Raw genomic sequence first — 12237 nt, 5'->3', positions numbered from 1 at the left:
TGCATGGTTTAAATCCTACAAAAATCACAAAATGCTATCTTCTCTTAAACCCAAGCATTGTGTGTGCGTGTGTGCTCTGTGTGTTTGCGCGCCGTACGTGTGGCCGGCTAGGCTATGCCCAGTAGTGGCCGGTCCTTGTTTAATTATGTTAGGTGTAGCTTAGTATTAGTTTAGTGCTAAGTTAGCCTATTAGCAAGTGACATGTGGGTCCCATCTATTTAGTTTAGATAAATCCTTTTGGAAATTATTAAAGCAGTGACATGTGGGCCACCAACTCCCATTTAGACCAGTCCTTTTGACTTGGTCAATTCGGATTAAAATAAATACATAATTTTAGAAAATGAATTAAAACTTTAAAAATTAATATAAAATAAACCGTAGCTCGGATGAAAAAACTTTGTACATGAAAGTTGCTCAGAACGACGAGGCAAACCCGAATACGCAGCCCGTTCATCCGCCACGCATCTCTAGCATAGCGAACACGCAACTTTCCTCCTCCGGCTCCTTTGCCCGAAAACGCGAAACACCGGGGATAATTTCCCGGATGTTCCCCCCTTCACCAGTACCACCTCGTACCGCGTTAGGGCACACCTAGCATCACGCTTTGTCATGTCATGCATCGTCATGCATTTGTTTGCATTATATTTATTATTTCTTCCCCCTCTTCTCTAGCTAGACACCGAGATCGACGCCACTGCTACCCAGTACTACTACGGAGTTGACGACCCCTCTCTCTTGCCAGAGCAACCAGGCAAGCCCCCCCCCTTGATCACCAGATATCGCCTACTCTCCTCTATACTGCTTGCATTAGAGTAGTGTAGCATGTTACTGTTTTCGTTATTCCTATCGTGATGCATAGCATGTCCTTGCTACTACTGTTGATACCTTTACCTGCAATCCTACTTGCTTAGTATAGGATGCTAGTATTTCCATCTGTGGCCCTACATTCTTGTCCGTCTGCTGTGCTATACTATCGGGCCGTGATCACTCGGGAGGTGATCACGGGTATATACTAATTACTTTATACATGATACATGTGGTGATTAAAGACGGGTCGGCTCGTAGGAGCACCCGCGAGTGGATCTTTGAGGCGGAGCGACAAGGCAGGTTCCGACCACCTAGTAGAGAGGTGGGCCTGGCCCTGGTCGGCGTTCGCGGATACTTAACACGCTTAACGAGATCTGGGTATTTGATCTGAGTCTGGCCATTTGGTCTATACGCACTAACCATCTACGCGGGAGTAGTTATGGGTATCCCGGCGTCGTGGTATCAGCCGAAGCCTTCGTGATGTCAGCGACTGAGTGGCGCGTGCCGGATTGGAACGTAAGCCTGCTCTTGTATTAAGGGGGCTAGTTCTGCTTCCGGCCGCGTTCGCAACGTGCAGGTGTGCTAAGGGCGATGGGCCCAGACCCCTGGGCGCTTAGGTTTAGACCGGCGTGCTGACCTCTCTGTTGGTCTAGGTGGGGCTGCGACGTGTTGATCTTCTGAGGCCGTGCATGACCCAGGAAAGTGTGTCCGGCCAAATGGGATCAAGCGTGTTGGGGAATGTGGTGCACCCCTGCAGGGAAGTTAATCTATTCGAATAGCCGTGATCTTCGGTAACAGGACGACTTGGAGTTGTACCTTGACCTTATGACAACTAGAACCGGATACTTAATAAAACACACCATTTCAAGTGCCAGATACAACCGGTGATCGCTCTCTCACAGGGCGACGAGGGAAGGATCATCGGTTAGGATTATGCTATGCGATGCTACTTGGAGGACTTCAGTCTACTCTCTTCTACATGCTGCAAGACGGAGGCTGCCAGAAGCGTAGTCTTCGAAAGGACTAGCTATCCCCCCTTATTCCGGCTTTCTGCAGTTCAGTCCACCTATGATAACCTTATTCCATTTGATACCAATGCATACATATGTAGTATAGCTCCTTGCTTGCGAGTACTTTGGATGAGTACTCACGGTTGCTTTCTCCCTCTTTTCCCCCTATCCCTTCTACCTGGTTGTCGCAACCAGATGTTGGAGCCCAGGAGCCAGACGCCACCTTCGACGACGACTCCTACTACACCGGAGGTGCCTACTACTACGTGATGCCCGCTGACGACGACCAGGAGTAGTTAGGAGGATCCCAGGCAGGAGGCCTACGTCTCTTTCGATCTGTATCCCAGTTTGTGCTAGCCTTCTTAAGGCAGACTTGTTTAACTTATGTCTGTACTCAGATATTGTTGCTTCCGCTGACTCGTCTATGATCGAGCTCTTGTATTCGAGCCCTCGAGGCCCCTGGCTTGTAATATGATGCATGTATGACTTATTTTATTTGTAGAGTTGTGTTGTGATATCTTCCCGTGAGTCCCTGATCTTGATCGTACACGTTTGCGTGTATGATTAGTGTACGATTAAAACGGGGGCGTCACAAGTTGGTATCAGAGCCAACTGCCTGTAGGAATTCCCCTTCCACACTCCTTGGCCGAAGTTGAGTCTAGTCATTACAAAACTTTTACTAACATGGCTGTGTGCCTTACGGGCCCACGTCGCCATTGGGTGGTATTATGATCTTTTATTCCTCGTCTATACTCTGGGATTCTGACTCTCTCCTACTCGGGTTAAATGATTTTGCTAAAATCTAACTCTAGGTTCTCGTTACCACTTCCTGCCGAAGAGCCCCTTCATTACAGATGATCGACTGCTTCAACAGAAGATTCTGACAATACCCTCCGATGTTCTCCCGAAACCTTTTGCCATTGCTTTTGCAATTCCCTACCACCGAAATATCCCTATGGATAAGTATTTAGACCTGTCGTGCTTACTTTTATTCCCAGTCGATCTTGTTATTATAAGATACCCCGAGAATACTTTGTGCCTACTGCCTTGCAGTTCTTTGCCACATGCATACCACTACGGATAATTACTGGCATTTATCGAGTATCCGCTCATCCCCAGATATTCAGGCAGTTCACAAAATTCTTCGAAATACCATTCGGTCTTCCGAAAATCCTGAGCAACATATTGCTCCTGAAATTCTTGCTTGCTTGCATTATGGTTAATCCCATAAGTATAGTAATCTTATTGGCAACCTTTGTCAATATCATTTTGAGTCCATTGACTCAATATGTTGCGAATTCTCGCAATCCTCACTCAGATCATAGAATTCATCCTTCCAGCTCAGATGTCATTTAAAACGTGAGCTGGTCCTCGGCCAATCAGATTGCCATCGATTGTACCCCTAAGTCTATTCAACTTGTCCGTCCTTGATCAGAGTGTTTGCTCCTGATCCCTTGATTTGAAAATCATAATTCCTTTGTTATTTAAACGTTGAATTATTCAGATGATCTGTAAAACGATGCATTTGCATTCTTTCTTCCTCTGATTGGGTATCAATACTCACATCAGCTCCATTGTGGATCACCATATCCACTGTTGGATTATTATCCGACAATGTCCTTCATAATTAATCACCTTGTGAGTTCTTTCTCCGATACATAATGCCTTTGGTAATTTGTATCCTCTCCTTTTGCCAACCATGCTCTGCTTTCGAGCTGGTAATATTTACTCTCAAAGCTTGTGGTATATGTTTCCACGATACCCTGACGGGTTGAACCTATGCCTTCCTTAATTTGTGTGACCTCGAAATTTATGCGGGTTATACCCTGCTGACGCTTCGTCAGATAACTTTTCAACACTACAACTTCGAAAAGGGGAGGTAAATGTAAGGTTATGCATTGAAGAAGTGGGAGTCAACCTTGAACTTTGTGTTCATGCCCATGGACACGATGTAGATCTTATCATTAAAGCTTCTCTTAAATTAATTACTCCCCTGGTATAAGTTCATATTATATCTGGGATCTGGCCTTTTGCAATCGTGGTTTCGACCATGTTCTCTTTTAGGTACCGTTTCTCGTGCAAGTTTAAGCACTTGTCTTGTGCAGAGCAATACCCCAGTCCAACCTCTACTTTGATCTGTCGTCAAGTATTACCCCCTGGTATCTCGAGGATACCACGGGATACATAACTTCTTATGAGTTCTTCATCAACTAATATTATTGCCGATTCCACTTTTCCAACGGGTTCTCAGTTGTTAGAACCCCTCAAGGACACCGACAACTGAATTGAGTCCGCACTCTGATTCAATAACTCTTAAGTAAATGTTGTTGCTTACAAGTTAATAATCATTTAAGTCATTCCTAGCCTGATCGGCTATATCATCATTGTGCTAAATTTTAACTGTGCTACCTGGTCCTTCTTCACGGAGCACAATTCTCGACGATGAGCTAAGCTTACGTCGATTTCCCTCATCATACCACTTCTCCCTGAACAGCAAACTTGATTTCGAGTTTGTGTCATACACATGGTTCCAATAACCATTCGCTTCATCATTCCTTTCACTTGATGTCATCGCCGATCGATTACATCTTCGTGGAGCCTCTCGACTAAATTTGTCGTGGTCATCAAACAGCATTTTGATTCCTTCCAGAATATCAACCAAATGGATGATGACATGTAACCATCCTCGTCCCTCGATGATTTGTGTTATCACCGACAACATTATTGCTTTCCCTCCAACACAAACTTGTTCGTGTTTTGTGTTATACCTGGAGACCCGTGCTATCCAGCAATTATTCTTCGATACTTTGGAGTATTACCATATTTTATGTCAAGAATGTCGTGAGAATTTCACCACCTCCTAAGAATTCTTGATACAGGTAATACTTATCACCATCACCATTCTTTCTTGGTCCCCGTGTTGGATCTAACCGGGATACCAACAGGTGAACGGTGCTGTTTGGATTATGCCCTTCTAGCAACCCTATTGCTTTGAAGTTAATGGTGAACGTTCATTCTTAGACTATTGATCACTGAATCACCATTCTAACATTTGATCATGCTACCTAAGGCCCTACTTTGGGCACCCTTTTCCACTAATGTTAAATTGTGTATGTTTTTCCTTGAGCATACATCATTATATCATTTGATCCGGCAAATGTTATCTCCTTGTTCACATAACTGTGGAAATCCATATTTTTGGATACCTCGTTGTATTATCGCTGAGTCCATCAGCCACCTCCTCATCCTCTCCTTGGCTTAATGATGAATCCCTTCGTGTATCCAGAGTCTGACCTTTGATTGAAGACCATGCAATGCTATCTCGAAGCATGTCTGTGGTACTCTGATTTTCAGCAAGAACATTTGAAGCCCCGTGCTAAATGTTTCTTGCTCTATTGTCCAAACACTGTTGTATGGTTAATGTCATGAAATTTTTCTCCCCTTATCTAAAAAGTTTTCTACATTATATCCTGTCATGGATAATATGTTCTGCTTGTCCTTGGGAAGAATATACCCTTGAAATATGTGTTTAAACACATTTTCCTTTCCATTGTTCTATTTAAACCTGATAATCACTTTTCCTTTTCATTGGTTTGTTTAAACCTTCTTGTGATCTATATTGTATAAGCAGGTGTACAATTCTGTCAGCAAGACCCTGTTACTATTGTTGATGACATTTCGGTAGCCACCGATGGACGAGAACCTTGCCTATTGGCCCGCCTCGTTCAACGAGCAGGAAAATGGTTCTCTTCGTCCCTCGCCCTTGGTATCGATGTTGTTGCCGACATAGCTGACAGGCTATCCTCTGACATGCCTTGCTTACATGATCTTGCAAGACGTCACTGCCCTTCCTACTTTAACCCACATGGTGGGCCCATAACCCACAGTTCCGTAGGATCGAAACCTGACTCTCCTGTACACCCCCTGTTCCTAAAGTTATTCCTCGTGCGTGGCCTTGTATGTAATTCACGGACCACCGTCCTAGTGATCTATTCTGGTAACAGACGCAATACTCAATCTCGTTGCTCTGGACCCCTTTCGCGTGTTGTTTCAGGCATCGAACGATTGCCTATCCATTTGAAACTTCTCATGGTACCTTCGTACCTTACTCTTGATGTATTTTATATGTTCAACTCGAGAGATAATCTTATGCTCATTCAAAGGTTAAACCCAGATGGTTTCCCTCATAAACATTTTGTCGTAGCTGAGCTGCCCCTTACCTATTCGTAAGTACGTTGGAGTGCCCGAAGAAAAGGACGACTTCACCATAATGACCTGAAGCAGAGAAATGAAGACATAAACGTAATGGATCGACCTCTTCAAGAAGAGCAACCAAGATTGAGGACACTCGTTAGATTTTCGTAATCCAATCCCGTCCCCCTCCCTTCCCCTGTTAAATCTCGGGACGAGATTTCTTGTAGTGGAGGAGAATTGTGATGCCCGGATCATTAAGCTACAGTAATCCCCCATTAATGGCGCCATGTCATCACATTACTGTTGCTAATCCTTGTTTGATCCAACTCTTAGTTCAAACTCAAATTCAAATTAAAGCTTAAAATTTAAATTTCGCGACCATGCAAAATAAAATGTTCGAAGTGTGGGAAATATTACATAACTAATTATGGTGGTGATCCAACACTTTTGTAAAGTATTTGAATGCTCTTTTGTGAATATAACAGTGACTAAAAATAATTGTTAAATGCCTTTCCTAATTTAAAATGTTAAACTATTTTTATTATGTGTGAAACTTTTTGTGGCTGTGGTTTATTTTGTAAATCGATTTATAGAGACAGTCATATGTTTTAGTAAAGCTGTTTTTGCCTACTAAAATAATATAAACAGAGTGTAATAAAAAGAAAGAAAACCAAAACGAAACAAAAAATAAATAAAAAGAACCAGCCTACCCCCGGGCTTTGGCCCACTAAACCATCAGGCCGGCCCACCCTCACCGAACCCTCCTCTCTCTCCTATTCACGCGACCAGGTCGCTACAGGGGCTTGGTCGCCGCCGCACCCTCTCGCCGACAGCGCCGGGAGGGGATAAGGGCGCCACGCCCCGACCCCTCGATCCCATCCCCCCACTCCTTCCCTCTCTCCCTCCCCACAGATCTCCCATGCCCCAAGCACGTCCATGGCCGCGTCACCGTCGTTCCCATGGCCGGAGCCGTCCCCGATCCGCGAGGTTATGCTCTGCAGCTCCGTTGGCCTCGTCTGCATCGCCTACAACCTTCGGTTCGAGCTGAAGCCCTCCACAACCTCGCCATCTGGTCGTCTTCCCCGCCACGGCCACAGCGCCATCGCCATCGATCTCCACCACCGGCGCCTCCCGGCGGTTCCAGGCACGTCCACGACCTCCCTCGAAGTGAGCCGCGTCCATCCTCCTTCATTACCCCCTTGATTTGTTGCCGTAGCCGCCGTCCCCGAGCTCGTCTGCGTACGCGTAAGTGGTGCTGCTGCCCATGGCCATACCCCCTGCGTCTCGCCCGCGCCTGGTCTCGAGGTCGTCTACTGCTGCGCCGCTGTTGGCCCTGTCCGCCGTCGCCGTTCGCGCCCGCTGGCGCCGGCCGCGCCTGCCTTCGCCCGGCCGCGTCGGCGTCACCCCGCAGCATCCCGCTCTCACCGTCGCCTGGCTGCTCGCCCGAAGCCGCGCCCGGCCCTGCTTGCCATCCCGCACGCGCCCCTGTGCCTGCTCGTGCTGCTTCTGCTGAAGCTCTTGCCTTGCTGCTGCGCTAACTGCTGCTGCTTACTGTACTACTAGTTAGCTTTTCAATATCTACTTTGACTAACCCCCTAGGCAGCCTCTAATCAGCGGTTAAACAACTACTAACAGGCCAAAAATAAATATGAGTAGGATGTACACTTGACAAACTACATATTACTCCACTGGACCAAATTCATTTGATGCATGGTTTAAATCCTACAAAAATCACAAAATGCTATCTTCTCTTAAACCCAAGCATTGTGTGTGCGTGTGTGCTCTGTGTGTTTGCGCGCCGTACGTGTGGCCGGCTAGGCTATGCCCAGTAGTGGCCGGTCCTTGTTTAATTATGTTAGGTGTAGCTTAGTATTAGTTTAGTGCTAAGTTAGCCTATTAGCAAATGACATGTGGGTCCCATCTATTTAGTTTAGATAAATCCTTTTGGAAATTATTAAAGCAGTGACATGTGGGCCACCAACTCCCATTTAGACCAGTCCTTTTGACTTGGTCAATTCGGATTAAAATAAATACATAATTTTAGAAAATGAATTAAAACTTTAAAAATTAATATAAAATAAACCGTAGCTCGGATGAAAAAACTTTGTACATGAAAGTTGCTCAGAACGACGAGGCAAACCCGAATACGCAGCCCGTTCATCCGCCACGCATCTCTAGCATAGCGAACACGCAACTTTCCTCCTCCGGCTCCTTTGCCCGAAAACGCGAAACACCGGGGATAATTTCCCGGATGTTCCCCCCTTCACCAGTACCACCTCGTACCGCGTTAGGGCACACCTAGCATCACGCTTTGTCATGTCATGCATCGTCATGCATTTGTTTGCATTATATTTATTATTTCTTCCCCCTCTTCTCTCGCTAGACACCGAGATCGACGCCACTGCTACCCAGTACTACTACGGAGTTGACGACCCCTCTCTCTTGCCAGAGCAACCAGGCAAGCCCCCCCCCTTGCATTAGAGTAGTGTAGCATGTTACTGTTTTCGTTATTCCTATCCTGATGCATAGCATGTCCTTGCTACTACTGTTGATACCTTTACCTGCAATCCTACTTGCTTAGTATAGGATGCTAGTATTTCCATCTGTGGCCCTACATTCTTGTCCGTCTGCTGTGCTATACTATCGGGCCGTGATCACTCGGGAGGTGATCACGGGTATATACTAATTACTTTATACATGATACATGTGGTGATTAAAGACGGGTCGGCTCGTAGGAGCACCCGCGAGTGGATCTTTGAGGCGGAGCGACAAGGCAGGTTCCGACCACCTAGTAGAGAGGTGGGCCTGGCCCTGGTCGGCGTTCGCGGATACTTAACACGCTTAACGAGATCTGGGTATTTGATCTGAGTCTGGCCATTTGGTCTATACGCACTAACCATCTACGCGGGAGTAGTTATGGGTATCCCGGCATCGTGGTATCAGCCGAAGCCTTCGTGACGTCAGCGACTGAGTGGCGCGCGCCGGATTGGAACGTAAGCCTGCTCTTGTATTAAGGGGGCTAGTTCTGCTTCCGGCCGCGTTCGCAACGTGCAGGTGTGCTAAGGGCGATGGGCCCAGACCCCTGGGCGCTTAGGTTTAGACCGGCGTGCTGACCTCTCTGTTGGTCTAGGTGGGGCTGCGACGTGTTGATCTTCCGAGGCCGTGCATGACCCAGGAAAGTGTGTCCGGCCAAATGGGATCAAGCATGTTGGGGAATGTGGTGCACCCCTGCAGGGAAGTTAATCTATTCGAATAGCCGTGATCTTCGGTAACAGGACGACTTGGAGTTGTACCTTGACCTTATGACAACTAGAACCGGATACTTAATAAAACACACCCTTTCAAGTGCCAGATACAACCGGTGATCGCTCTCTCACAGGGCGACGAGGGAAGGATCATCGGTTAGGATTATGCTATGCGATGCTACTTGGAGGACTTCAGTCTACTCTCTTCTACATGCTGCAAGACGGAGGCTGCCAGAAGCGTAGTCTTCGAAAGGACTAGCTATCCCCCCTTATTCCGGCTTTCTGCAGTTCAGTCCACCTATGATAACCTTATTCCATTTGATACCAATGCATACATATGTAGTATAGCTCCTTGCTTGCGAGTACTTTGGATGAGTACTCACGGTTGCTTTCTCCCTCTTTTCCCCCTATCCCTTCTACCTGGTTGTCGCAACCAGATGTTGGAGCCCAGGAGCCAGACGCCACCTTCGACGACGACTCCTACTACACCGGAGGTGCCTACTACTACGTGATGCCCGCTGACGACGACCAGGAGTAGTTAGGAGGATCCCAGGCAGGAGGCCTGCGTCTCTTTCGATCTGTATCCCAGTTTGTGCTAGCCTTCTTAAGGCAGACTTGTTTAACTTATGTCTGTACTCAGATATTGTTGCTTCCGCTGACTCGTCTATGATCGAGCTCTTGTATTCGAGCCCTCGAGGCCCCTGGCTTGTAATATGATGCTTGTATGACTTATTTTATTTGTAGAGTTGTGTTGTGATATCTTCCCGTGAGTCCCTGATCTTGATCGTACACGTTTGCGTGTATGATTAGTGTACGATTAAAACGGGGGCGTCACAAGTACAATACTGATCTAGGAGTAGATCACTGGACATTGGTCAAAATTATCCTTAGTGGAATAAGGATATGTTCCTCGATTATGGAGGTGACAAAAGGTTCGTCGTAAAGGGTTATGTCGATGCAAGTTTTGACACTGATCCAGATGACTCTAAGTCTCAATCTGGATACATATTGAAAGTGGGAGCAATTAGCTAAAGTAGCTCCATGCAGAGCATTGTTGACATAGCAATTTGCAAAATACTTACGGATCTGAATGTGGCAGACCTGTTGACTAAACTTCTCTCACAAGCAAAACATGATCACACCTCAGTACTCTTTGGGTGTTAATCACATAGAGATGTGAACTAGATTATTGACTCTAGTAAACCCTTTGGGTGTTGGTCACATGTCGATGTGAACTATGGGTGTTATCACATGGTGATGTGAACTATTGATGTTAAATCACATGGCGATGTGAACTAGATTATTGACTCTAGTGCAAGTGGGAGACTGGAGGAAATATGCCCTAGAGGCAATAATAAAGTTATTATTTATTTCCTTATATCATGATAAATGTTTATTATTCATGCTAGAATTGTATTAACCAGAAACATAATACATGTGTGAATACATAGACAAACAGAGTGTCACTAGTATGCCTCTACTTGACTAGCTCGTTGATCAAAGATGGTTATGTTTCCTAACCATAGACATGAGTTGTCATTTGATTAACGAGATCACATCATTAGGAGAATGATGTGATTGACTTGACCCATTCCGTTAGCTTAGCACTTGATCGTTTAGTTTGTTGCTATTGCTTTCTTCATGACTTATACATGTTCCTATGACTATGAGATTATGCAACTCCCGTTTACCGGAGGAACACTTTGTGTGCCACCAAACGTCACAATGTAACTGGGTGATTATAAAGGTGCTCTACAGGTGTCTCCGAAGGTACTTGTTGGGTTGGGGTATTTCGAGATTAGGATTTGTCACTCCGATTGTCAGAGAGGTATCTCTGGGCCCTCTCGGTAATGCACATCAATTAAGCCTTGCAAGCATTGCAACTAATGAGTTAGTTGCAGGATGATGTATTACGGAATGAGTAAAGAGACTTGCCGGTAACAAGATTGAACTAGGTATTGAGATACCGATGATCGAATCTCGGGCAAGTAACATACCGATGACAAAGGGAACAACGTATGTTGTTATGCGGTCTGACCGATAAAGATCTTCGTAGAATATGTGGGAGCCAATATGAGCATGCAGGTTCCGCTATTGGTTATTGACCGGAGACGTGTCTCGGTCATGTCTACATTGTTCTCGAACCCGTAGGGTCCGCACGCTTAAGGTTTCGATGACAGTTATATTATGAGTTTATGAGTTTTGATGTACCGAATGAGTTTGGAGTCCCAGATGAGATCGGGGACATGACGAGGAGTCTCGAAATGGTCGAGACGTAAATATCGATATATTGGACGACTATATTCAGACATCGGAAAGGTTCCGAGTGATTCGGGTATTTTTCGGAGTACCGGAGAGTTACGGGAATACGTATTGGGCCTTATTGGGCCATACGGGAAAGAAGGAAAAGGGCCTCAAGGGTGGCCGCACCCCTCCCCTTGGTCTAGTCCGAATTGGACTAGGGAAGGGGGGCGCCCCCTTCCTTCCTTCTCCTTTTCCCTTCCTCTTTTCCTATTCCATATGGGAGGTGGAATCCTACTAGGACTAGGGAGTCCTAGTAGGACTCCACACTTGGCGCGCCCCCTCCTAGGGCCGGCCTCCTCCTCCCTTGCTCCTTTATATACGGGTGCAGGGGGGCACCCCAAAGACACAACAATTGATCATTGATCTCTTAGCCGTGTGCGGTGCCCCCTTCCACCATAATCCTCGATAATAGTGTAGCGGTGCTTAGGCGAAGCCCTGCGACAATAGAACATCAAGATTGTCACCACACCGTCATGCTGACGGAACTCTTCCCCGACATTCTGCTGGATCGGACTCCGGGGATCGTCATCGAGCTGAACGTGTGCTAGAACTCAGAGGTGCCGTAGTTTTGGTGCTTGATCGGTCGGGCCGTGAAGACATACGACTACATCAACCGCGTTGTGCTAACGCTTCCGCTTCCGGTCTATGAGGGTACGTAGACAACACTCTCCCCTCTC

At 46.3% G+C, this 12237-nt stretch overlaps 1 protein-coding gene across 2 annotated transcripts; it reads left to right on the top strand.

Annotated features, from left to right (window-relative positions):
- Positions 1-6838: 6838 nt before the first annotated feature.
- LOC147963800 (uncharacterized) lies at positions 6839-9929 on the top strand. Of its 2 annotated transcripts, none has more exons than XM_087529229.1 (2): positions 6839-7178; positions 9694-9929. In XM_087529229.1, the coding sequence occupies exons 1-2, from the start codon at positions 6948-6950 to the stop codon at positions 9766-9768; spliced, it is 306 nt and encodes a 101-aa protein (XP_087385355.1). In that variant the 5' UTR covers positions 6839-6947; the 3' UTR covers positions 9769-9929. The 2 variants fall into 2 exon arrangements, 1 of the variants encoding a protein (XP_087385355.1); XR_015609130.1 differs by lacking the exon at positions 9694-9929 and adding an exon at positions 8395-8483 and having other exon boundaries at positions 7039-7178.
- The last annotated feature ends 2308 nt before the right edge of the window (positions 9930-12237 follow it).

Source organism: Triticum urartu, chromosome 6A (assembly GCF_056163025.1).
Source record: "Triticum urartu cultivar PI428250 chromosome 6A, HENAU_Tu73, whole genome shotgun sequence".
NCBI classification, from domain to species: domain Eukaryota; kingdom Viridiplantae; phylum Streptophyta; class Magnoliopsida; order Poales; family Poaceae; genus Triticum; species Triticum urartu.
The sequence above is the reverse complement of the archived record's forward strand: the minus strand, read 5'-3'. Positions and strand labels throughout refer to the sequence as shown.

Excerpts from the sequence above, each read along its gene's own strand:
- LOC147963800 (XM_087529229.1), top strand. The coding sequence starts at position 6,948 with ATGGCCGCGTCACCGTCGTTCCCATGGCCGGAGCCGTCCCCGATCCGC. Across the intron at positions 7,179-9,693 it reads CGTCCACGACCTCCCTCGAA|ATGTTGGAGCCCAGGAGCCA; the intron begins GTGAGCCGCGTC and ends TGTCGCAACCAG.